Source organism: Camelus ferus, chromosome 2 (assembly GCF_009834535.1).
Source record: "Camelus ferus isolate YT-003-E chromosome 2, BCGSAC_Cfer_1.0, whole genome shotgun sequence".
NCBI classification, from domain to species: domain Eukaryota; kingdom Metazoa; phylum Chordata; class Mammalia; order Artiodactyla; family Camelidae; genus Camelus; species Camelus ferus.
The window spans coordinates 28,220,153-28,247,681 of NC_045697.1; the positions used below are offsets into that span (position 1 = coordinate 28,220,153).

A 27,529-nucleotide genomic window follows, 5' to 3' on the forward strand; every position below is an offset into this window, starting at 1 on the left:
TGAGACAAAAAACTTGGATCACGGGATTAACTAGAGCCAATAGTTATTTTATGACAAGCTTTAATCTGATTTTCAGAAAAGCTAGTTTTGTTTTATCAAGAAAATCACACTAAATGTAAAGATTTAATGTTTGTGCATAAGGTTGTTTTTTTTAATTAAGCTTTTTTTTTTTTTTTTTTTTTGGTTTGATTTTTTTGGGGAGGATGGGGGTAATTAGATTTATTTATTTTAATGGAGGTACTGGAGATTTAACCCAGGACCTTGGATATGCTAAGCATGTGCTCTACCACTGAGCTACAACCTCACCCTAAAAGTAACCATTTTAAAGCAAACAATTCAGTAGTATTTAGTACATTAATAATGTTGGGTAACAACCACTTCTGTCTAGTTCCAAAACATTTTCATAAGTCCAAAAGAAAATCCCTTAGTCACTAAGCAGTTACCACCCCCACCCCCCATTCCTCCTTTTCCAGTCCCTGATAACCAGCTATCTGAATTCTGTCTCTATGGATTTACCAATTCTGGATACTTCGTGTAGAATTATACATTTGTAACTCTTTATGTCAGGCTTCTTTTATTAAGCATATTTTTAAGATTCATCCATGTTGTAGCATGAAATGTATCAACACTTCATTCTTTTTATGACTGGAATAACATTCTGTTGTATGTGTCTATTTCAGTTTGTTCACCCATTCATGGACATTTGGCTTGTTTCTACTTTTTGGCTAACGTGAAAAGTGCTGCTATGAACATGTGTGTACAAGTATTTGTTTGAATCCCTGTTTTTAATTCTTTGGGGTATATACCTAGGAGTGGGATTGCTGAGTCATATGGTAATTCTACGTTTAACTTTTTAAGGAACTGTCAAACTGGTTTCCAAAGCAACAAAGACATTTTGCATTCATGAGTATAGGTTTTTAAGAGAAGTAGCCATCCAACTTCAGAAACAAAACAGGCTTTCCATCTGCTTCCTTGGATTTGGCAAATCTAGAATAAATCAATAGTTCTCACTCTGACTGTACACCACAGAGTTAAAAAAAAAAAAAAAAAAGAAAGAAAGAAAGAAAATACAGTCTTCATTTCTAGAAATTCTGTTTCAATAAATCTCAGTTGAGCCTGAGCCACCCCAAGTGATCCCCAAGTAGTTTTAGTGGCAGTTGGGATTCAGAACTAAAATGCGAACTCAGGGGAAGTAGTGCAAAAAATTCCCTCTAGAGAAGAGGAATCATTAAATTGTCATGGACCCAGAGCTAATTTTAATTTCTTAATTTCCTTGGATATTTGATTCATAGCCATGTATCTGCACATAGAATCATGCTTGACACAGAATTGGACAAAAATAATTGGCTTAATGTTGAATATTCAATTATATTTTAAGCTTAAAATTAATCATATATAATAGCAATTAATAATTTTTAAACGACATTCATATTTTTAGCTACTGATGTTAGTTAGGAAACCAAAGGGAAATGTGTTCAATTTAGGATCCCTGATCAAATATTATTTTTGAATACACCATCTTTCCCTAATTATTGTTATGCTTAGTAGACTTCCTTTCTCTATAATATTGGTAGGAAATTATTTCTTCAAGTGGCCATCATTTTAAAGTCTAGAAGTATAAATGATAAGTTGGAGGCAAAATATAAGATAATCAAACAATACTGGCATTTACTGGAAATGTAGTGTGCAATAAAAACTCTCTATATTTATATCTACTTATTTTAAAATCTGAATTCTACCTAAATTTCCTAGTTCCTTTTTCTATACTTACTATTAAACATCATTATTTTTTCTCCCCAAGCCCATGCTATTCTCTTTCTCTTCACCTTGGTAGCTCTCCTCTCTCTCTCTCTTTGAAAAAATATTTTCTGGATATTATAGTAAGTTATGTTACTCATTTTTTCCCTAGTATCATTTTGACAAGCTTCATGCAATTTTTACCAGTTTTTATAGCAGATTCTGACAAATATTTTTTCATAATGCCATGCTTTTCCAAATAAATTAGTGGTTCCTGAAGACTGCTGTAACACATACTTATTTATGCTTAAATAAACAATTAATTATAAGTTGTATAGTTTATATTAAAAAAAATAGCTTTGTGCTCTCTAGAATTACCCCCTCCCATAGGTTGTATAATGGATTGGCTAATTCTTCAGGGAATCTCTCTCAACAAGCAGACAACAGATCCTTTCCCAGATGAACAAGCTTAATCATGTTCCTGGTTCTTAAGTTTTAGAATGGGAAGCTGTTTTTCCCTTTTCTCTCAAATATTATATTACATAAGATTTTGTATTCAGGTGAGGATATATGTATTTCCAAAGGATACAAATATTTCCAGCTAAAAATATTTTTTTTATCAATTTTCAAGTTCCAATATAGAAAAATGAAGCTGATAATTATCACTACAATGGTAATCATATTACAATATATAAATGTAGCAAACCAATAAGTTGTACACCTTAAATTTATACCATGTTGTATGTCAAACATATTTCAATTTTTAAAAAGTGAAGCTGAGAAAGTTAAGTACATTATCTAAGTTACTAAGTGGTTGTTACTGGGTTCAAATAACCTTGTCTACATCTTCCACTGTACTTCATTACCTCTAAATAGCTTTTGTCCCTTATCTATTGAAATCCTACCTATCCTGTTAGCCTAATGAGAAAAACAGAACCTTTAAAAACAAGAAACCTAGGCATTAATTGGGATCCCTGATTTATGTAAAATAGTAATACTAAATGCTTCTTGCAGCCTAAAAATAATAAATTGAAAAGTGACTTTCATAAGGCATATACCAGGAAAAGATTTGTTGCTTTGTAAACTTAATCAACATTAAAAAAATACAGACTGTTTTTAGTACAACACGTATGACAAAGGCTTCAAAAAGTCTTTCGTTAGGACTAAGGGTCATTGAGTGGGCAGTATAGTGTATATTATTAAATAATTTGCAGAAGAGCATGTTAAAGTGGCCCACAAATATTTGAAAAGTTTTCAAATTTATTAGCTCTCAGAGAAATGTAAGTTAAAGTGACAATGAGTATCCTTATGAAGCAATCTCTTGTGGTTTTGATTTATATTTCCCTGATGACTCATGATGTTGGGCAACTTTGCCTAAGTTTATTAGTCATTCATATATCTTCTTTGGAGAAAAGTCTATTGAAGTCATTTGCCCATTTTTAATGGGGTTATTTGTTTTTTTATTGTTGTGTTGTAAAACTTCTTTACATATTTTGGATGTAAGTCTCTTATCAGATAAATGACTTGCAAATATTTTCTGCCAGTCTATGGGTTGTCTTTTCACTTTCATGATGGTGTCCTCTGGGGGACAAGAGTTTCACATTTTGATAAAGCCCCATTTATCTATTTTTTTCTTTTGTCATTTGTGGTTTTGATGTTGCAAGATAATAGGAAGTAAATATATTGATCTCTGCCCCTGGTTCCTGGCACAGAGCTCCTGCAACTTTTGTAATTTCCTGGGCGATAGGAGTGGCTTTTGTTGTAATGAGGTGACTCTGGATGGGCTCCTGGATGGCTCCTGGATGGGGGCTGGTCACCAGAAAGACTAAGGCATGATTGTAAGCTTGGAATTTTCAGCCTCACCCCATATTCTCTTGAGAAGGGAGAAGGGCTGAAAATGGACTTAATGATCTACCATGCCTACGTGATGAAGCCTCCATAATCATCTGGGGTTTACAGAGCTTCCAGGTTGATGAACACACCCCTCATCGGGAGGGTGACACACCCCAACTCTGCGAGAATAGAAGTTACTGAGTTCAGAGCCCTCCTAGGCCTTACTTACCCTATGTATCTCTGCATCTATCTGTTCACCTGTATCCTCTAATAAAGTGGTAAATGTTTCCCTGAGTTCCGTGAGCTGCTCTAGCAAATTATTTGAACCTGAGAAGGAGGCAGTGTGAACCCCTGATTTGTACCAAATCCAACAGAAGTTGTGTATAACCTGGGGGCCTATTATTCGAAATTGGCATCTGAATTAGGGTGGGACTGAGCTCTTAATCTGTGGGATCTGACACTATCTCCAGGTAGTGTTAGAATTAAGTCATAGGATACCCAGCTGGTGTGAAAGAGAATTGCTTGGTGTGTGGAAAACCACATACACATTTGGCGACCAGATGTGAAGTGATAGTTTCTGTATAAATAATAAAAGGAGACAAACGGGAGAGAAAGACAAGGTAGGGAAGAACTGGGTTTTTCTCTACACAGGAGGTGGAAGACTGAGGGTTTTTTCCAACTCAGGTGTCATATCCAAGAAATCACTGCTTACACCAAAATCATGATCTTCTATTTTTCCTCTAAGAATTGTATAGTTTTAATCCTTACATTTAGGTCTTTAATTCATTTAAGTTAATTTTTGTATATTTTGTGAGGTAGGGGGGTCCTACTTCATTTTTTGCATGCATATCCAGTTGTCCCAACACCATTTGTTGAAAAGACAATTCTTTCCCTCATTGGATTGTCTTGACAACCTTCCTGAAAATCAGTTGGTCACAAGTGCTTATTTTTATTTCTGGACTCTCAAGTCTATTGCATTGATCTATATAGCTATCCTTATGCCAGTTTCACACTGTTTTGGTTCCTATAGTTCTGCAGTAAGTTTTGATGTCAAAAAATGTGAGTCCTCCAACTTTGTTCTTTTTTTTTCAAGTGTTTTGTTTATTCTGGCTCCCTTGGAATTTTAGGATTAGCTTTATTTCTATAGCTGGGAATAGACCCATAACAAGAGATGGAATTTGCAACTGAAACAACTTCCCACCCAAAAAAAAAAGTGCTCAATAAGACTAATTGCCTAATATCTCTTAATAAGTTGACTTCTTTCAGTTCCTTATATCTATTCTTACTCTATCACTTTACAGTGACCTCTTCTTCTGAGAGAAAACCAATAGTCTTAAAAATAACTACTATGAACCTCTTGAATTGCTTCTCCGTGGTTTGCAGGACTCTATACTCTCCTGATTTTCTTTCTTTCTCTCTTTCTTTCTTTCTTTCTTTCTTTCTTTCTTTCTTTCTTTCCTTTTTTGTTGACCTAATTTAACTTTTCTATATGTAAACTTCCACTGAAGGGTGGTAGAATATATCACCCCAAAATATGCCACTTTGGCATAAGGATTATTTTGAGCTAAAGGTACAGGAGATGCAAAAGGACATTCTACTCTTCCCTTTTCATCCTGAAAACAGGAGATTAAAAACTCCCATGTAAAAGATGCCCTCCCTGTACCAGAAGGAAAATAACATTCCTACTATCAAGGAGAAGTTGAGATTAATTCTGTACAAACAGACCTTGTTAAAATTATTTTCTTCCTTTAGCTTTACTACATAATTTAGTTACTTTTTCACAATTGTCTCTTTGTTTAATCCAACAGAAAAGCATATAAGTTTCACCAATTCTTTGGATCTCTTCCTTATGAGGGCTCCCATATCATGTAAACATAACACATCTAAATTTGTATGCTTTTCTGCTGTTAATTGGTCTTCTATCAGTTTAATTCTCAGGCCCTAAGAAGGTAAAAGTAAAATTTTGTCTCCTTACATTCCCTAAATCTAAAAAGTCCCATTCACTCTTAAATATTACAAGGACAATTTCTGAATTTCTACTTCTCCAACCTTTTTCTCCTTCACCCAATGACCTATTAAAGAAATCGTTTACTTTGCAATTCTTGCATCCAAAATTAAAAATCTGAAGATACGACCAGCAGAAATCAGTCTTCAGCTTTAACATCCTTTGAATGGCTGCAGAGTAATCTCTTTCGAGGGAACCAATTCTTAGCTTTTATCCAACACTTAGCTCCTTTCTTTTCTTGAACTTCTCAGCGCCCCCTCTGGCCACCAGGCTCCTTAGCAGCCCCTGTTGCAATTTACGCAGGCGCATTCCAGGTCTCACAGTGCCCGCCTCCTCGCGGTGAGTCTCCGAATCTCATCCAATCAGGGCCCAGCCAGAAAGCCCAGGCTCAGCAAGGTCTCGCGACGCTCAGCTTCTGAGGGTTTTGCTTCTCTGGCGTCACGTCATCCCAGTCCACGCCTCCTTCCCTCCCTCCCCGGCGCAGGGCTCCGAGAGGCACCGCCCTTCAGCTGGCGCTCGCTGATTGGTCACTGCTCGCGCTGTCTCCTGGGTGACGGGAACGCGGTAGCCTTCTTGGAGGAGACCGGGTGCGCCTGCGCACTTGCTAGATCGCGCGGCCGCTGGAGCTTTGAGATGAAGGTAAATAACCTACAAACCCCGGGGGGGCGGGAAGACGCGACCCCTGACCCTCCCCTTAGCCCTTCGAGCATCGCTTTGAAGGTAGGGTTTGTGACTATCTCCCTCCTCCCGAGTGCGTGAGGACTGGAGAAAAGAGCGGGATGACCAAGGATGGAGAGAGCAGGGGCGAAGTTGAAGGAATGGGGAGAAAGGAAGGAAAATTGAAGAGGAGAAGGCGGGGAAGGAGGCCTCTCGTTTCTGGGATCGCGGACGGAGGTGAAGCTGTGTGGGAAGAGGGAACGCCGCTGCGGCCGGCGGTGAGCAGACTGGATCTGAACACCCCGGACTTCGCACGGCAGAAGGAACATGTCGTGTGAATGTATTTGGAGGGTCGTGGTGAAGTTGACTCGTTCGGACGTCACGAGCTGCCTAGTTTCTTGCAGCTAAACCCCTGGCAAGCCGCGCAACTGCTCAGCACCCTAAAAAGAGTGAAAGCCTCCGAAAGAATAACCTCAAATTGTACTGCCTGTGACTGGTGCAATTTTACAGATCACTTGGTGGCAGTGTACAGTATTCACGGGGAAATTGCACACGTAGATCTCACACTCAAGAGCGTCATCCTCTGCGTGCACAATTCCTAGGCTTGGGCTTCTCGTGAACCCTATTCCCCGGTCCCTGACTACAGCTCATTCACTCTTTATCAAGTAATACCCCCGCCCCCCGGCCCTGATCTGGTAAAGAAATGGAAAGCTCGATTTTAAAATTATTTTATGCATTCTCATGGCTATTAGTGTGGAGATTGGAATTGACGGACCGGTAATCTTAACTCACATTTCTAAAGCTCTTCACAATTTATGAAGTACCAGAAGTAATGAGATAGTTATACCTGGTTTACAGCTGAGAATTCTGTGCTTGAGGCAATTTAATCTACCTGCTTTAAGCCCTACAGCTAATAAATAAAGGCAAGGTCTAAACGTTGGTTTTCTGGTTGTAAAGCTAGCACCTTTTCCATCTCATTGTATGGGTAGCGAGCATCTATATAGCTACTTTGAAGAAAATTAATATGTAAATTCACAACCAGAAGGAGATCTGCCATGAAGCTAGTGAAATTCAAGTTTAGGGATCTCTCACTTGCATGGTAGGATTCCAGGGCAATGTGGTCATAAAATTGCAAAGTAAGATGCGTTTAAACTTCTTTTTTTTTCTGTAAGGGTGTCTTTGTGCTCCACAAAACTTGGATGTACCTGTGATTATAGCACATCCCTGTTTTCCACAGAGGTGGATTTCATCTTCGCTTTAACATAGGAAATGCCTATGATTGGTGTTTAATTTTGACCACTGGAAGAGTTTTATGTTGCCAAATTAAACACTTAATGATGAAGTAAGTAAGTAATAGATAAAGGAAAAAAATAATTTTGAAGGAAGTATGGGCATTTTGTATTTCTATCATGGTTAAGTTTTTAGTGGCAGTTTTGTTAATCCCCCCCAAATCCATGCCATTGATAACTAGCTAAATTCAAGTTTAAATTAGTTAAATCTTTAATAGCTTTAAAACACTAAGATTATAAATTTTTATAAAATTAATATTGAAAAACATTCAAATGCAAAAAAGTTTTATTGCAAACGCTTCCATACATATTGAGGTCTGTGCTTTACCAACCAGACTGTGGGTTTTTTGTCTGGTTGGTTAATTGATTCATCATTTTGTTTGTTATATTGACTTCTTTTGGGTAATCTGTACCATAAGCCCTCACCATCCTGAATCCTACTGTTTTCATTATTGTGTTTTGACATCTTTTTTGATCAACACTTAATTGTATATTTTGAAAATATAAAGATTGTGGGTTTTTGTTTTTTAGTGTGTTTTCTCACTGCTAGAAAAGACTTGGCTTGGCACACCGATACAGTTTACCTGGCAGAAAACATCAGGAAACTACCTTGCAGTAACAGGGTAAGAAATCATTAAATGTTAGTATGTCATCCTGACTCCAAATGGTTGTATGCCCACCTAACCCCACCATCTATTCAGTAGAAATTCTTGGATGACAATAAAATGGTGGGAAAAGTAATATATTCATTTCTGTTAACATCATAGTTCATAGAAATTTTTTCCTGATAATAATTTTTTAGATATAAATTATGAAACTATCATGAGAGAATATTGAAATCACTTGGATGTAAAAGACTTTTTATATATAGAGATAAATAAGAAACATTTACATCATATCTTTGTGTTCTAATTGCTTTTAGAGCTGATCATATTGTGAAAATCTTTGATCGCCATGGTCAAAAAAGAAGTGAAATTAACTTATCTGGGTAAGTACAGAGGTAGATCAAAAACTTTTTCAGGCTTTATTGCCTAAAAGATAAAAAAAAAGCACTGTTCTAAGACTATAATCAAATAGAATTTTATGATTTATATCTAAACTGTATCTCCTCTTTTGCTTTCTCCAGTTTCAAAGAGGTTTGTTTTTTTATACCATAAGCAGTCAATGAAATATGTAGCTATATAGCATATAAGTTAGAGTTTATACTTATAAACACTCATACATTCACAGATGAGCTTTAAGGCAGAATTATAAATGAGTCTTAAATGAGAATTCTTACTTCATTATAAATAAGCCTTAGTGTGTATATATGCAGCTAAGATATGCCTGTATGACATGTATTATTTCCTCTCTAATAAATTCTTGGAAAATACTTTCCGTATACTTCTTAAAGGATGAAGACTTTATATTATCCATTTTAAGGAAATCCTTCTAGATTCCAACAAGCATAACGAAAGCATTTTTAATGGTTCCATGTAATCATTACCTGTGTTAGTTATTTTACTGATAGTCTCAGTGGTTATTAACGATGTGTCGAGTCCTTCAGCTGAATGGTCTTATGCTGCCAGGCATTTTAAATTCATGTCTGCTTTCTGTAGTTTATTGCCACCATCTTTGCAAATCAGGTTGTTTTACTTCTCTCCCACCCACCTGATGGCACCATGTTGCTATTTCTCATCGCTCTCTTAATTGTTGCTTCTGGCTTCTGTCTTCTGGGGTACAGAGGGAAAGCTCGTTATAATCTCGTCTAAAGTAAAGTAAGAAGGCACTTAGTAGGAAAACTTCTTTGAGTAAATTATATGAGCTTTATTACGTGATCTCTGTGACATCTATTTTGATTATATATGGCCTTATTTTTTTTACGTCTAAGTTCTTTGCTGTATTGATTAAGTTGAATTACACTGATAAAAGATCTCCAGATAAACCAATTGATCAACAATTTGAAGGCCTCCCTCTTCCATGCTCCACATATCTCTGAAAATATAGAAAATTAAGATCCGACAACATATTTTAACAGTTTGAAGAATAACTGAAGTAATTCCCCAGCTGTCTTAAATGTAAGTCTGAGTATGGCTTACCCAGATACCCAAAATAACATCAGAGAAGGAAAAGCTAATCCTCAAGGAAGTTTCTAAATTATAATAAATGCTCTGGAGTAATTTTAAACAGTAAGAAACATGTTAAATAGACCATTTCCTATTTATAACTATTTTGGCATGTTAATTGAATCACTCTTCTTATTCTATTAAGGTATGAAATGAAAGTAACATTTCTTACTATTTCAGAATTCAGTCTTATTGTTGTTTACAATCCTGCACCTACCCAGCCTTGATCTGTTTAGTACACAGCTTATGTAGATATAATTTCACTTCTTATCAGTACCTTCTTTTTCCCTTTGTAAATCTGGAAATAATCTTTCAAAAGGTGATTGTACAAATTACCTCCTGATTCCCAGATGTGATTCATTTCTAGAGGTGCTGGATGAGTTTGTTTTACCAAAAGGCCAGGTTCCTTCTAGGTATCAAGAAAACCTGCTAACTTATCAGGTATAATTGCATTTAATATTGTATATGAGAGTGATATTTAAAATAGAATTCAATTTTTTTCTGTCTCCTCAACAACAACAAAATTGATGTTAGTATTATCCAAGCAGTGAATGATGAGTTATAGTTTTCACTTTAGAAAGTTTATGACCTATTCAAATAGATTGAATGATCTTGTTACAGGAAAAAATCACAAATAGTTGAGTGTTTAAATTTCTTTCTCCTACTTAAAAAAAAAAGTATGGTGATGTCTTGCTCTCTTTTTAACAAGTAACTGTGTTGCTATGGACTGGGATAAAGATGGAGATATCCTAGCTGTGATTGCCGAGAAATCCAGTTGCATTTATCTATGGGATGCCAACACAAATAAAACCAGCCAGTTAGACAGTGGCATGCGGTAAGAACAACTTTTTTTTGAATCTTCGCTTAGAAGCATGAATGATTTGCAGATTTGATGCTAACAATACTTACTACTTTCATCATAAAGATGCATTGTTGGGTAATTTTCTTATAAAGGAAAAAGTTCATTTCTTTTTAAATTGTTATATTTAACTCTATTAATTTTGCCCAATTAATTAGAATAAAATTGTTATAATTATAAAGTATAAACAGCTTCTTAAAAAGTTGCTTTCAATGGAACAGACTAAAAAGTCCAAAGGAGAAGCAAAACATATATGGGAAAACCTGTAGATGGGATTGGCTGCAGGCATGGCTGAATCTAGGGTTCTCATGATGCAGTCAAGACTGTCTCCATCTCTTGGCCCCTCTTTTCCCTCTGTTGACTTCTTCTAAGTCAGACTCTTGATGGCTACTGGCAGGTATCAGCTTAAACAGTTCTTCACAGCAAGTTATGCCAGAGAAAAAAGCATGTCCCTGTCCCATCCCCAGTGTCCACTCAGTTCTTCAAAAGGTCTCTGAATGGGGTAGGCAAGGCCGTGGGATTGATAATTCTACCTGGTGAAGAGTAGGGTGAGGGTGGGGCAGTTCATAAGGGGGAAAAATCCTGGGCAGACAGAATGTATTATAGATCCCTGCTAAGATAGAAACCATTTGGCCATGTGGAAAAGAAAAACTTGTCAATATTTACAGCTAAAACTGTAATTTTGACCTTGGACAAGTTGCTTAACCTCTCTCTAAGCCTCAATTTCTTCACATATACAAAATGGGTTTAATAACAATATCTGCCTCATGGCATCATGTGGCCTGCAGGTGGGCAGGAAGAGATCACACACGGACACTAAGATTAGACTATAATTTGCCAGCTGACTTACCAAGGAATATCTGAACCTAGAGAAAGCAAGTGGCCTTGCAGAGCAGGACCAAGCATAGCTTAGTGCAGTTTCCTTTGACCCTCCAAAGTGATGCACAAGGTATGCATCCACAGTTGACGGTGTCTGACCAACATAAAGTCTTGCTGGATCTCAAAATCTTCATTTCTTGCTCTGTCCTTTTATACTTTGGTACATCACCGTTCAGAAGGATTTTACACAGGCTGTGTGCTTCCATTCAAGAAGATGTTTATAAACATCAAGTACTGGTTCTTGAACCAGATTCAGCATCACGGAGGCTACATCTTCACCCACAGAAAAGTGCATAATTAATCCTAGGTGTTTCAAATTGGCAGCTCTCTGCCTCCCACCATCTATCTTCCCATTTCTTCAGGTCATCTCAGAATTGTTGTAATATTTAATTGTATGCCATGGCCTGGCACCAAAATAAGAACTGAGTGAATGGTAGATGTTACTGTAATTAAGGTGAAATTAAGGATGTTTTATTGTTGCTATTAATATCTAATGTCTAAAGGCCTTTGGCTATAGAAAGGTATACCTACTACTATTTGTTTTTTGTTAATTATCAATCAATCTGATACATTATGATAGTTAATAAACAACATTTTTTGTATTAATTTTTCTTAAATATTTTGCTGACTTAAGTTTCCTTCAAACAATTTAAATTTCATTTATAAATTTTATCTGATTTGATTCTTTGGAGCACTTTAAACACAATTCATAACACATATTCAGACATAATTATTACAAAACTTACTACTACTACTCAAGTATCTTAAATCATTATGTTGACACAATGAATTGAATTTATTTTGTCACTTTTACTAAATGACTTTCATATCTTTTTAGGATTAATTGGTATTTACTCTGACCCTACCTAGGCTTACAGCAGTAATCATTTAGTTATGTATCTGGGATAAAGCAGTCTTTCCAGAGAAAACTCTAAATACAACATCTGGTTCATCAGCCAGTTGGATCTTGGTTAGATCATGGGACATGGTTGCTTCTCCCAAGGCCACTCAGACCTGAGCACTAGTCATCCTACTCAGCCTGTTTTCTAATTGACCTTCAGTTGTCCTATCAGCAAGAATTTTTTAAGCCTGTGTCTTTCACATAGGTTGCCAGTTTTTTGTTTTGTTTTGTTTTGTTTTTTTGGTAGCCAGGTGCCTTTTCCTAAAATAATGTAGTCTTTAAATTTTGCTTGGCCAGAAATACATATGATTATTATACATTGGCCTGCTCTGTTAGCATTATTGGAAACTTACATATTGCTTAGTATCTCATTGTACTTTGTGGGGCCTTTTGGAGGTCTTATCTCCTGCGAGAAGAGAGATGGAGTCTGCTTAATTAGCTCTTCTCTTGAAGACATTTGATTACTTGATCTTCTTGGAATACACTATTTAAGCCTCTTTCTAGTTGGCTGTCGTGTGACTGTTAGTAAGGGTAAACTACTGGATGGACTAATATTGTTACACTGCTCTTACTGTATTTGACCACAGTTGCTGATCAGACCTTGTTCTTGTCATGTAATCCCTCTTTTCTACGGTACTATTTAGCTCACTCACAATTGTTTTTATTCATGTTTTCTCAGAAGCGGACTCCACAACAGGATTAAATGTGTAAGGTATTTATTACAGTAAATACCTGTGGAGGAACATAGAGGGGGACGAAGGGGCCAGAAGAGCCATCAGACGATAGTGCATGTCTGACCCTTGTGAAGGAGAGAAGGAAGAAATGGGCCTAGAAGCAGCACAGTTCTAGAAAGTTCAGCTAGGCCTATGGGGGTCTTTGAGCCAAGGATACCCATCAAAGGAGTCCTGTGTGTCCCAGGAATGGGCCTCAGCAGTATCCCTGCCGTGCTCAGTCGTTGTCTGGGAGCAGCCCATGGGAGGACGTGGCCCCAGCACACTGAGGTGATGGATTCCAATGCCTAGCAGCTGGGGGCCTTGTCAGTTACACTTCTATAGTTGGCGATCTGAAAGGTATATTCTCATGGCTGCCATCCCTACTTAAACTGATAGAGACAAATGCGTATTTATCTTTCATAAAATATGTACTTAATATCTTTTATAAAATATATTATATACTTGATATAATAAACATATAGTCAATTAAAGAAACCTAGCAGCCTGGTATGTTAATACTTTAAATTAAAGTTAATTTTTAACTAAACATTTTATTACACTCACCTGTTACTACAATTAACTTTTCATGTGCTTTAAGTGAATTTTTGTCCTCCAAATATCTTTATGGTTTTATGGCCTTTCATAAACCAATTTGTTTCAATAGAATATGTAATACTTAATGCTCAAAATCCCCTAATTTAGTCAGAGGAAGCCCCTTTAAGCTTACTCTTTTGTCCTTTTATTATTGCCCTCAACACTCTTGAAAGCCAGGTTGCTTTCTGAAAACAGTTGCACGATCTGTCAGTGGCTCTCAAAGTTTAGCTGCATCCAAATCACCTGGAGAGCTTATGAAAACACAGGCAACTGGGCAACACCCCCAGAGTGTCTCATGCAGTAGGACTGGGGTGGAAACTGCGAACTGGCATTTCTAAAGCTCCCAGGTGATGTTGCTGATCCTAGGATTGCACTTTCATGACCACTTTTTTAGATCCATTGTTATTTCTTTCCTCAGTATATGGAATGAGCTACTCTCCAAGGAGTTCTGATTCCCTTTGGTAGAGAATTATATAAAAGTTCAATTTGTGAGTCCTAGGATGCACATTAAGAACTGGTGGTAGGCAAATGTGCTTCTACCTCCTTCTGAGCTACTTTCAATAATGACAGAGCTGGAAAATGTATATCCTTTTTCAGGTCATGAATTCCCAATGATTTTTCCAATTTAATATATCATGTTATTGGACCCTACTTTTTTTTAAAGTATGAGATGTTATCATCCATTAAGATTTTTACCACATTTAGAGTTACAATCATCATTAGCAGACAAATTAATAACTATCTCATCATGAGTCATTTCATGAAATTCCATCATGACTGAATTGAAGCTTATATTTATTATGCATTTGTATTTTAAGTACATTAAAGATCACTTTGTAGTGTCTCAAAATGTCTTTATCACTTACTCTTTGTCCTAAAGCATTAAGTTGTGATTTTGTACTTCCACTTTTAAGTAGATGTTAAAATTATGCATGAAGTACTTTTTAAAAGGGCCACTTAGGGGTTATGATTGTGAACTGTCTAGTAATTTATATCTCAATGTTACAGGGATCAAATGTCTTTCCTTCTTTGGTCAAAATTTGGAAGTTTCCTGGCTGTTGGAACTGTTAAAGGAAATTTGCTTATTTATAATCGTCAGACATCTCGAAAGATTCCTGTCCTTGGTAGGTGATGGCTGGAAACACTGCTAAATATTTGCGATGCTTTACGTAAATGTAAATTTTATCACCTCAGATTTTCCTGATATTGCAAGGGAAATTTTGTAATTTAAAATTAAGATTCCCCATACATCGAGCTAAGCTAGAAGGTCCCTCCTCACTCCCTACTAAGAATTTCCCAGGCTACGTAGAACAGGTTGCCCTAAGGCGAGCCTGTGCCTTTGGACACTAGCACATTAATAGCATGCCTTCCATCTGCCCTTTTCTCACCCAGATTGCACCTCTGGCATGGTATAGCTCATATGCATATCAACACATTAGGAGGTGGGCTGAAACATCTGGTGACTTCTTGGACCGAGTATATCCAGATTCCTAATTCTGACCCCTCATTCTCTCCAAACACCAATTTAATCTCTGTGTTGGGTAGGATTTATAGTTGCCTCAGGGTATATGACTGGAGGTATGTGTGTTTATTCCTTCTCTGACCTTTTTGGTTCAGTCTCTTCTATGCCGCTAATCTCTGGTCACTTAGCATCTGCCCTCTAAATACCCAGGAGGAGACAGTATTGATTCTTTTCAATTACTGTAACATCATGCTGGTGAATGGTGAAACCAGGGGGCTTACTTACATACAGATGGCCAGTGTAATTTACTGCTAATGAAAGAATTAAATGCTGGAGATAATAGTGCCCACACAGAGAAAGTGCCTTTCAGTTAAGGACACTTTTCATTTCAAATAATTTCCACATATATGTAGATCTTTAATGTGAATATCTTTAGTGCTCTATAGCTAAACAGGTATGTCACTGATCCATTTGAAAAATTAAACTAAAAAATTTTGTTACAAAAATGAGCTTTCACCATATAAATTAGTCTATTTGACTTCAGTAGCTGTTTTCTGTATCCCACTTCATTTGCAGGTATATCCTACCAGTTAACTTTTAAGCCCCAGAAATTTTGACACTTGAGGTATAAGAAAATAATTTGTCAAAGCTTGATTATTATGTGTCAATATTTGTCATATACACATGATTTTATATGTGATTTTTGTATTTAAATGAATAGTAATTCTAATCTCAATCTTATTTATTAACTATGTAAAGTGGACCTGAAAAGATGCAGGTTAATTATATATCTTAGGTCCTTTAGCTGCCTCTTTCAGAGTTTGTTGTGATTTGTGGCTCTGCCTTTTTTCCTTTGAAATAATTTACTTTCCCAAAACCAAGCTATTCCACTTTTGAAAGCAGCTGTACCATAGCATGATCAGTGAGCAATTTTCACAGTAACTAAACATCTGTTACCTTGTTTCATCTTGCTGATTTATTTCCTTGAACTAACTAGACACAAGCAGTTCTCACTTTGCATGGTTCTAATGTGCATGAATTCCACTGACCACAGTTTATTTAATATTACCAGTCTCCTGATAACCTGATTCAGTTACCGTCATATATTAAGTATGAGTTAATATTAATTAAATGAGTCAGTACATATAAAGTGCCCCAAACACTGTAAGTGTGCACACAAAATGTGTTAACTCTTATTCCTGATGTTAAGGCCAACCTGACTTTTGAGCACTAGAAGAAGAGGAGAGATTTTCTTCTTTCTTTCTTGAGTGTAGAAAGAAGTTTGTCTTTGGCATCTTTTCACCTCTCTTGGTGTACTCCTTTTTCCATTCTAGTGCCCATTACTCTGGGTACCCAGCTCCAGTGTATCACCCAAACCCCTTAATCTATGGTCAGCAAACTCTCCTATATCCCAGGCTCTTCTCTGAATAGTCCCTTCACTTTTGTGCTCTGGTCTCCTGATCTGAAATACTATCTCTATAGTCCCGTATTTCTCTCTTCCAAACTCTGGACTCATATATCCAATTGCTTACTCAACATCTCCAATGAGATTTCTAGTAAACACTTCAAATTTAATATCACCAACCCTCCTTTTTTATTTTTCACCAAAACCCTTTTGACCCGTAGCTTTCCCCTCTTATCATGGATGACATTCCATCCTTTTAGGTCTTTAGGCCAAACCTTATCGTCATCCTTGACTCATCTTTCTTATACCTTCCATACTTAATTTGCCAGAAAATCTTGTAGAATCTACCTTCAGATACCTCCAGAATCAAGACTGTTCTCATCACCTCTACTGCTACCACAATGGTGTGGGGCTCAGACATCTTCCACCTGAACTTCTGCAATCTCTTAACTGGTCTCCCTGCTTCAACTCTTGCCCTGCTGTAGAATATTCTCCACCCAGAAGCCAGTGAGCCTTCTACTCAGAACTCTCCAAGGGCTCTCCATCTCACCCAGGGTCAAAGTCAAAGTCCTCACAGTGGCCAGCCAAGCCCTCCATGATCTGGCCCTGCAAACCCTCTGACTTCATCTCTTACTCGTCTTTCTTCACTTCCTGTCCTCCATCCACACCGGCCTCCTAGCTGAGCCACTAACACACTAGGCACACTTTGGCCTCAGGGTCTACTCACTTAACGATTATTTGTTTAAGAACCTACTTTCTGTATACATACTGTATTAGGTTCTATAAGGGGTGCAAAGGATAAATTAGACATGATCTCTGTCTCAGTCACAGCTGAAATAGCTAACATTTGTAGCACTTCTGTATGCCTGGCGCCCTTCTAAGTGCTTTAACTCATTTGCTCCTCAGCCCTATGAGATAGCTCCCCCTATTACCCCCAGTTTTTGGACAATGTGACTAAGCCATAGAAAGGTTAAATAACTTACACAAGGTTTTGCAGTAAGTGGTGGAACCACTTATTCAAATAGGCAGCCTGCTTCCAGAATCTGTATGCTTAACTAACCTTAAGACTCCTGTGTATTTATCTATCCCGGGACCTTCAACAAATGCCCGCAATGTTAAGTGTGTGACTTCCACCCCAAAATGTAGTTTTTGCACTGGCTAGATTGTTCAATTAAAAAGCATCCTGATACTTAGTGGCTATGTCATATCCCTCACTAGCTAAATGACTATTTTTAACACAAGTCTCACTAAATTAATATTTGTACTTCAGTATTATCATAAATCCTTCTGTGTCCTTTCATTATATGCGAATAGTCAAAACTATGATGTTGAATCTGCATATTCCAAGGGTCTACCACAGTATGAAGCTGAATATAGTAAAAATAACCTCAGTACTTTGAGATTTACTTCTTTTTTTTAAAACATTTTTAACCCATTTTATTTATTTACTTATTTTTTATCTTATATTTTTAATGGAGGTTCTGGAGATTGAACTCAGGACCTCATGCATGCTAAGCATGCACCCTACTACTGAGCTATACCCTCCCTTCAAGATTTACTTCTCGTAAGACATTATCATGATGGGTTTGGTTATATGGTAAACAAACTTGTCAAGGGGTGGAACATCTTTTTATGTTGTAGCCTATGCTCATAGCCACATAAAAAGTTGGAAAACAGGATTGCCTTTATTTACTGTTATCTTGATTTACAACTTGGTAATAAACCGTTTTAAATAAGGTTGCTTAGACGCTGCTTTGATGAGATTTTAAATTCTGTATCTGCTTAATTTCCATGGTATATTACCTAAACTTTCAGATTGACATCACAGATTAAAAAAAAATTTTTTTTTGAGAAATCAGTATGTCTGTACAAAAATCATCTCTTTTTCAGGAAAACATACTAAGAGAATCACATGTGGATGTTGGAATGCAGAAAATATGCTTGCTTTAGGTGGTGAAGATAAAATGATTACAGTTAGTAATCAGGAAGGTGACACGATAAGACAGGTAATACAGTAATCTCTCTCTGGTCTGCTCTGTTCACGTTTTCCTCTGAAATAAAGTTTGTCCATCAAAGTGAGCTATAAATTTGAAAATCTCTATATGAGATATGTATATAATTACTTCATATACTAAACATCAAATTTTTTTCTTATGTATTAGGACATTTTTCTTTAATATGAATACTTTATCCAAATATCCTTCTTTGTACATTTCCCATTATCTAGTGTTAGCATGGATTATCAGCTCTGTGGTTATAATCAGACAGTGTATTTGTGAAATAACTCCTATTTTATACATACATATTTACAATGTAAATGTTAACAACTGCACTCAATCAGGTCTGCTTGATTCTAAAGCCCATACCTTTAACTAATATGTTAAATTGCTTCCCAAACTAATCGTGATAAAATACCTATCACCTTATAAGATTAACTGTCAAATTTTGTGGTATAGCTTACAACTCCTGTAGCATTTTTGAGATAGAGGGGAGAAATGGAAGTTGAATTATGACTCTGTAAGAGAGAAGATGATCTAAATCAGTCAAGTGTAGGCTAAACTATTGTAACAGACGCCAAATTATAAGGACTCAGGATATGGTAGTTTGAGTGGCTTTTTCCTCTTTCTTTTTTCTCATATAACAGAGAAGTAGGCAGGTCATCTATGTATCTCTGCTTCACAAGGTGGTATAGGGCCCCAGATTCCTTTCGTCTTATTGCTTTGTCGTTTTCTAGGGTGTTTTGCCCTCATGTGCATAGTTAAAGCTAGCATACGGGTACCACATCTGCATGTCAGCCCCAGGGAAGGGAAAAAGAGAAGTGGAGTGCAAGAAATTTGTGAACAACCTGACCTGGAAGATACAGTCATTATTTCCATTTATACCGTATGACTCGAACCTAGTTATATGGCCCCACCTAGGGAACCTGCAAGTTTAGTCTGCCTGGGTGGCCATGTGCCCTGCTAAAGCTTGTTTCAGTGGACATTATAAGACATGTAGCAATCACTGTCATTCACTCCAAGGCAGAACAGAACAAAGATAAGAGGAAGAACTTATTACAGCTTGTTCATGGCTTGTTCAAGACTGGACTGACTGAAGATTTGGGCTTTGAGAATTTATAGAAGATAAAACTGAACAAAAGTATGATTCTTGTATCTGGAAACCTTTGAAAGTTAGGGAGAAGTAAATAATTCAATCATGTTGAGCAGACCATAGCATGATTACAGTGGTTCTTGAGGAAGATTAATCAGGCATTACTGTATAAAAAAAAAAGCTTCTAGAAACCTTGTAATTTTGATCACTCTATATCAGTGCCATTTAGAATTAGAATGGAACAGGTCCCCCCTCTTGTATCCATATCAGACATCATCAATAGATACTGGCATTTTTTTTAATTCACTGAATCAAGATATGACCTTACAATACTTTTCCATATAACATCCCAGGAAGCCTTTATTGTTCAGACATTATTTACATACCAGATAACTATTTCCCGTTTTAATTTTTACTTATTTTTTATTGAAGTATAGTCAGTTTACAATGTTGTGTTAATATTTGATATATAGCATAGTGATTCTGGTATACCTATGTATTTATATTCCTTTTCATATTCTTTTTCATTATTGGCTATTACAAGGTATTGAATATAGTTCCCTGTGCTATACAGTAGGACCTTGCTGTTTATCTATTTTATATATAGCAGTATCTGCAAATCCCAAACTCCCAATTTATCCCTCCACCCACTCCCCTGCCCTTTCCTCCCTGGTAATTCACAAGTTTGTTTTCTATGTCTGTGAGTCTATTTCTATCTTATAAATAAGTTCATTTGTGTCATTTATTTCCCATTTTTAATCGCTAAGAAGTTGCTTCCAGAATTTAACATACTACATAAGTTGTGATATGGTAAATAAAGCATACATTATAAGTACTGGTTCATTTGGTATTTTCTCTGAATTGCTTTGACTTGGCTGTTCTGCAGAGCACTGCAATGTAATTTGTGTGGATCTATCTTTATTTATCCTGATGAGGACTTGTTTTGCTTCCTGAATCTGAAGATTACTGTCTTTCATCAATTCTGGAAAATTCTTAGTCATTATCTCTTTGAAATTCACCTCTTGACCTTTCTATTCTGTCTTTCTAAAGCAAGTGTTAGGTGTATGCTGGACCTTCTTATATCTCTTAATTTTTTATTCATAGTTTCTTTTTGTCATTCTGTGAAGCCTTCAGTATAATTTCCTCAAATCAGTTCACTTATTTTTCAAATTTGTCTAATCTTCTGTCTAGCCCATTGAGTCTTCTTATTTTAATGGCTCTACTTTTTATTTGTAGAAAGTGCTTTGAAGTTCATTTAAAAATCTGCTTGGACTTTTAAAGAAAGTGTTGTCTTTTTTCATATTTATGAGTCCTTTTATGTTTTTAGTCATTTTAAAAGTATTTATTTTATGATCTCTTTCTGACAATTCTGTTCTTTTTAGATCTGCTGACTCTTGCTCTTGTTGCATTGCTTCTTTGTTAGTTTTCTCATTTTGAATTGTGAGCTCATCTTCAGCAGGGCTTATCTGTGGAAGTTTTTTGCAGCCTTGGGAGAGGCTTTATATTTGTCTTTGCCAAACACTGCAGGGAGTTTCTAGACCACTCAAAGTATAAATCTGAACCTCAGACTATAATGAAGATAGAAGGGGAAGTCTTTGATTTGAAAACAATTTTCTTCTGCCCCAAAGCCCAGCCTGAGTCAAATGGGCTTCCTTATTGTCTCCCTTTACATGCTGCTGCTTTGAAAATCTGCATCAGATATTCAGATTATTTTTCATGAGATAATGTCTTCTGCCAATCTGTGTCATTTGTGTCCTGGACTTTTTCAGTGAAATCTTTTTCTTCATCTGAATCATCACTTTTTCTTCTTCCATATCTACATCACCAGGAATTTCTTCAGCACTCTTAGTCTCCATAGATAGGAGCAGCAAATTTACAAACATGGAGCACAGGAAAGAAACACAGCATCAGTTTCTGCACACACTTTGCTTTTCAGTTTGATCTTTGCTTATGGTCCCTGGAAGTTTTCCTTACCTTCTTTCAAGCTTATCTTAGCCATTTAATAAGATGCGTGTTCATCATCCAGAATTTCTAGATGTTTATAGCAGTGGAATTTTCAGGTTTTAGTCCTATAACAAAAATGAAACCTGTTTTATTAATATAATGAATTTCAGTGTGGGGTTTATTCATCGTGATATAGTATGTTCACCCCTGCAGACACCAGTGAGGTCAGAGCCTAGCGACATGCAGTTTTGCGTGATGAAGACTGATGACCGAGCCTCTGCTGCTGAAAGCATGGTAGGAATTCTAAATCAGATCCATGCCCAAATTATTTTGGCAATTTTATAAGATATACTGTCTCCTTTTCTAGGATGGTTCAGAATCTATAGCGATAAATAAATTATAGATAAATATAGTCTGTCACTTACTAAACCAGTGTAGGTTTCTCAGGCCTAAATGTTTTGTTTTGTTTTTGCTGCTACCTAATATCACGGCCAATGAGGACATCTTCCTGTTACATTATTGTTGCTTATCTCATTCTTATGGTAGCAGAAACAGTGGGGATTACCTTTATAAACAAGAGTATTCATTTCTGTATGATTTTAAAATTTTCACTCTGAGATGTGACCAGAGCTCTGGAAATTATAGTTTTTACTTTTTTAGTATCCTAGATTCATTTTCCCTGCCACATTTTAACATTCTGAAATCCAGATGATTTTCACAATCAATAAGAATATGTTTAATGAAGTAATGTTTCTTTATTTCTTAAAAGCTATTATTAAATTGACAGCATCTGAGAATCAAGGAAATATATCAAAGTGTTTCTCTTTTTATATATATCCATTACCCTTAATGAGCCTAGATAAGTAATGCACTCTTTTCTCTCCCCAACACAGTTACACCGTCAACTGAGAATTACAGTTAAGTGTTGACTTGTGAGTAACAGAGGGATGCTAGTTGAGCCACATTGACCAGTGACCTGCAGGTGATGGAAGGAGTGATGATATAAAAAGCCAAGCTAGATGATCCACACGAGTGTGGATCTGCAATCCCAGATGGCTCAAAATCAAAATTAGATGGCCTTACAAGACTCTCTGTGCTCTTAATATGAATTCAGCTTCTATAGGACTGTGTTAGACTTACATTCCTGTACTGCTCAGTAGTCTTATTAGAGTATAGAGAAATTTTTAAAGTTATTCCATCAAGCTATTTTAACATACTTCCAAAGGTATACTGGATATGTGTAAAGCCAAGAATCCTTCCCAGACTATGTTAGTAAAGTGTTACAAATGTTTTGAGTTAGTCACATTGTTACCCTACTAATTATAACATTTAACACTTCTAAATTTGGCTCATTGTTTTTATAAATTAGGTTTATGCTATTTGGATTTGCTCATTGGCCTTTTCATGAAGTACTGAGTAATTCATTTCAAAATCTCTTAATCTTTCCTGGCAGATAAGTGTGGTAGTTGGCAAGAAAACTCTGTTTCTTTTTAATCTGAATGAACCGGATAACCCAATTGATCTGGAGTTTCAGCAGCACTATGGCAACATTGTCTGCTATAGCTGGTATGTACAAAAGCTCATTACTGAAAGATATCTCTGCATTTTTCCATACTAATTATAGTGTATTTAATTTTTGTCTGTAGCATTTTAACTTCTATATATAACATTTTCTGGATTACAGTCTATGATCTAGTATGTGAAACTACCTAGCCTGTTATCTGACAAATAGGCCCTTGATTAATTATGTTCTCACTCCTTAGTTTTAAGGTACTTGCTTATTTACTGTGCTGCCAATGATAGTTCATTTCCCTTTTTACTGTATTATTGCCCTTCGCTATAGGTATGGTGATGGCTATATCATGATTGGCTTTTCACGTGGAATTTTTGTGGTCATTTCCACTCATATTCGAGAGATCGGTCAAGAGATATTTCAGGCTCGTGACCATAAAGATAGTCTAACCAGTATTGCAGTATCGCAGACCCTTAACAAAGCTGCTACGTGTGGTGATAGCTGGTAAGTTATATTCATATATTCCCAGGAAAGCTTATATAAGGAATATTCAAGAGACTCAGCAAGATGTTACTGGCTAATATGAATCTGTCATTCATACTTGCACTATTAGAACATGTTTGCAATTAAAAATTTCTAAGATGCTTTTACCTCTGCCTTTCACACTCAGGGCAAAACCCAAAATACTAAATGTGTACTAGATACAAAACCAAAAATGGAGTATGCTTGAAAATTCATCTTTAAAATAAGCACTTCTGGGTAACGTGGAGCAAGCACGCTCCGCCCTGTCTCTCTCACTGAATACAGCTGTAAAACCCGAACAGAATCTGTGGCACAGCTACTTAGGGACTCTGAAAAGTAAATAAATAGGCAGATTGGAGAAAAAGACCAGAATTTGAAGTACCACTGACCCAGTGGTGAGTTTCCCATTTGTCTTCTGGTCTCCCTCAGCCAGGACTCAGGGCAGCCTGAAACGTGGAAGCCAGCACCAGAAGAGAGTCAGAGGGAGCTCTGAGCGAAGCCCTCTAGTTCTGGCTCAAGTTGCAGGAAAGGGAACTCCTAACGCTGGGAGCTGGAGGAATCCCTCAATTTTCTTTCTTTCTTTTTTATTTTTTTTTTTTCCTTTATTCTCTCATGCCCCATCCACCATACAATTCCACCATTTCAGTGGCAGCAAGGACCCACAGGCACCTAAAACTCTGATGAAGGGTAACCTTCCTCTCCAATTGGAGGAGCTGTGGTCCCGAAAAGGTGGGGACACCCCTGTTTTTTATGTTTCTCTCTGTCCTCTCGCTGCTTGGCTACAGATATAGGTGCAGTTGTAGAAAGTACAAGGAAGAGAAGAGTAACTAGAATCCCATCTTTCGTGCTCGAAGACCAAAATAAAGGAGCCCCAGGGAACCAGATACCAGAGAAGTCCTGGAGAAGGAGGAACTCTGGAAAGCAAGCCTATAAATATATTTACGAACTCTCAGGCTCGCCTCTGAGCTGTGTTATGTGTCTCATATCCTCAAACCTACCAAAGACTTTGAGAACTGAACTAAGGGATAGATCATAGCCCAGGTCCTATACTGGCTACTCAGGCCATACAGAGACATATCTGAAAATCACTGCAGACAGTTTGGTAATGGAACTGACATTGAAACCATAACCCACAGAAGTCTGGTTGAAATGTGTGGCCCGAACCCAACTGGGCTCATTGCCTGCTTAAAAATAAATTAATTAATTAACCTTCTCCATTGGATTTAAATAAGACACAGAGTCTCATAATAACATAATACTCAAAATGTCCAGAATGTAACCCCAAATTACTTGACATATGAAGAATCAGTATAATTTTAACTTGCTTGGAGAAAGGCAATTCAAAGATGGCAATGCCAAGATGATACAAATAGCAGCTGTTATAAAAGTGCTCCTAAGAGTAAGGGCTAGCATTCTCAAAACAGATTGAGAGGCAGTCTCAGGAAAGAAACAGAACCTATAAAGAAGAACCAAATGGAAATTTTAGGACTGAAAAAAATATAATTAATGCAATGTTTCTAAGCTGTAGATCAAAGAACTAAATTGGGCACAACCACCCCCACCCCACCCCTGCCACCTCAGGAAAAAGAAACAAAAAATTTAAAAGAGAAAATATAATTAAATATAGAAATGTTAATATTTTCTTAGCTTAACCTAGTAGATCCTCATGCATCCCTTTTTGGAGAACACCGACCTGTTCCACAGCTTATAACTATTCGTGAACATAAACAATTTTACTTAGCACTTGTATTTAAAGTATATATGTTTTTATTTTTCAGCATTAAAATTCATGACTTGGCAGAATTGAAAGACATGTATGCTATAATCAACCTGGATGATGAAAATAAAGGTACTGATTTTTCTGAAGCAGATTGATATTTGATCCTTTTGATTACAGAGAGTAATGTATTTTTTACTGTATGGTTTGCATTCATTGTAGGAGGAAGTAAAATTAACACCTATCATTGGAGTTCCCTATATAGCATCCTTATTTTAGTAATTACATTGAGTCATACTCCTTGACTAGAAGGATATAAGTCCACTTTCATTCAAAGATTTCTGAAGTGTTTTATCTCAATTTCCAGTTGTAAAATCTAAATTTTACATACCTTCCCTCTGAGCCAGTGTTGAATGAATCTGGGCTCATGTTCATAAGCCAATCCATGGTGAATGTCCTAGTCTAAATAAAGACTAAGCTATTTTAAAATTTTGAAGATTTTTAGACTTCTGGTAGCTCAAGTGAAAACATTGCTTGTTTGCCTGCAACAGCATACCTGTTTTTGAATAACCCTTTATTTTGTCAATTATTTCAGGGTTGGGCACCTTGTCCTGGACAGATGATGGCCAGTTGCTGGCACTGTCTACCCAGAGGGGCTCACTCCATGTTTTCCTGACCAAGCTTCCCATCCTCGGGGATGCCTGCAGCACCAGGATTGCACATCTCACCTCTCTCCTTGAAGTCACCGTAGCCAACCCTGTTGAAGAAGTATGAAAATGGTGTTATTTTTATTTGTTAATAAAATCAAAACCGTTTCAGCAGTTGATTTCCGGTTGTTATTTTTCTTTGTCATAGGAGCTTCCGATCACAGTTTCTGTCGACGTGGAACCCAATTTTGTTGCAGTGGGGCTTTATCACCTGGCTGTGGGAATGAATAATCGGGCTTGGTTTTATGTCCTTGGAGAGAACGGCAAGTCTAAATCCAATTATTTTCTTGTCTAGCATATAATTTCTGTTTTTATTTGGGAAGCACTGATAGTTTCTTTTAAGACCAAGTCTTTCACTCTTTTTTTCTTCAGACATCTCTTTCTTAGCTTAAATTGTTTTGTGAATCTTCCAAAAACTTTGCATAATTTTTGGAAAGGTTTTATTCTTTACCTTTGTAGTGATCTTTAGAATTGGACCCTGGATTCAAGTTCCCTTCTCCCCTTTTAAGCTGGGCGACTGTAGACAAACTCTTTACCCCTCTGAGCCTTGGTTTACCTATCTGGAAAATGAGGATTCTTCTACTTGTAAGGGGTCATGAAGAAAATTAAATGCGATGAAATGTGTGATGTGCTTTTTTGCACAATGACTATCTCAGGCGTTGGTCTGGTAGGTACTTAGTAAATGTTGATTCCCTCCCCACTTTATTTTTTGAATAATGACCATTAGCATCTAAAGGGAGCTTGCTTTTTCTTCCATCCTTTTTCCCACCCCTTTCCCTACTGGAGATCAGGTATCCCTTAGCAATAATGCCAGAATTATCCTCAGATAGAGTATTTCATTAAGCTTATTATCACTATGGCTTAATTTTTGGTTGTTTTGCATGTGATTTTATCTTATATTTGTTTCTTGTGAACCATTATGGAATTCCTGGAGGCGAATTTATATGGCAACTAAGATTTTCTTTAGACTGGCTAACGTAAACATTTTAGGTTCAGAATATCCTTGCAAAGGTGCACATTTAAAAATTATTTGCAAATTTTTTATATAAGATAATTTTATTTACATTTTAATGCATTGTTTGTTTTCTTTAACTGCTACAGCTGTTAAAAAGTTGAAAGATGTGGAATATCTGGGGACAGTAGCCAGTGTTTGCCTTCATTCTGACTATGCGGCTGCACTTTTTGAAGGCAAAGTCCAGTTACATTTGGTAAGTACAATTTTGATGTCCCAGAGGTGCTCAGATATGTGATGACCATGAACAGTCTAATGTCTTATTATCAAGAACTTTGGTCAAGAAGCAGCAGTGTACAGACTAGCTAGAAAGCCAGGAGTGGACAAAGGATTAATAAACTTTACCTTTCTGCATGAGATGTTCAATAAACTCGCTAGCTCTGTTCCCAAGAAACCTGGCAGAGCATCAGCTGTACTACTCACAACATTGCTTGTGGTAAAAATGACCATGTAAACTGCATCTAGAAGGAACTCGAAGTAAACTATACAAACTAATGGGAACACCATTCGTCTGGGTTCCTGGAATGCCCTGGTCCATGTATTCGGCATGTCACTTGTAGGAATCCTTGAAAAGATGGCTGTTGG

General features: G+C 36.7%; 1 protein-coding gene across 5 annotated transcripts in view; it reads left to right on the top strand.

Moving 5' to 3' along the window:
• The first annotated feature begins 6,119 nt into the window (after nt 1–6,119).
• The window catches only part of WDR19 (WD repeat domain 19), a 76,924-nt gene continuing 55,514 nt past the window's right edge, over nt 6,120–27,529 (top strand). For 3 of the 5 annotated variants that reach the window (XR_004325581.1, XM_032496009.1, XM_006188981.3), the window contains exons 1-13: nt 6,120–6,214; nt 8,053–8,144; nt 8,444–8,509; nt 10,336–10,461; nt 14,581–14,696; nt 18,330–18,445; nt 21,687–21,767; nt 22,927–23,039; nt 23,317–23,490; nt 25,287–25,357; nt 25,821–25,993; nt 26,081–26,195; nt 27,034–27,140. Coding sequence is in view for 4 of the 5 variants with exons in the window: in XM_032496009.1 (XP_032351900.1) it covers nt 6,209–6,214; nt 8,053–8,144; nt 8,444–8,509; nt 10,336–10,461; nt 14,581–14,696; nt 18,330–18,445; nt 21,687–21,767; nt 22,927–23,039; nt 23,317–23,490; nt 25,287–25,357; nt 25,821–25,993; nt 26,081–26,195; nt 27,034–27,140 (1,356 nt within the window). In the remaining variant the exon portion in view is untranslated. Of the gene's footprint in view, nt 6,215–7,404; nt 7,575–8,052; nt 8,145–8,443; nt 8,510–10,335; nt 10,462–14,580; nt 14,697–18,329; nt 18,446–21,686; nt 21,768–22,926; nt 23,040–23,316; nt 23,491–25,286; nt 25,358–25,820; nt 25,994–26,080; nt 26,196–27,033; nt 27,141–27,529 lie in introns of those variants that run through there. The other 2 variants (XM_032496011.1, XM_032496014.1) reach the window with 2 other exon arrangements.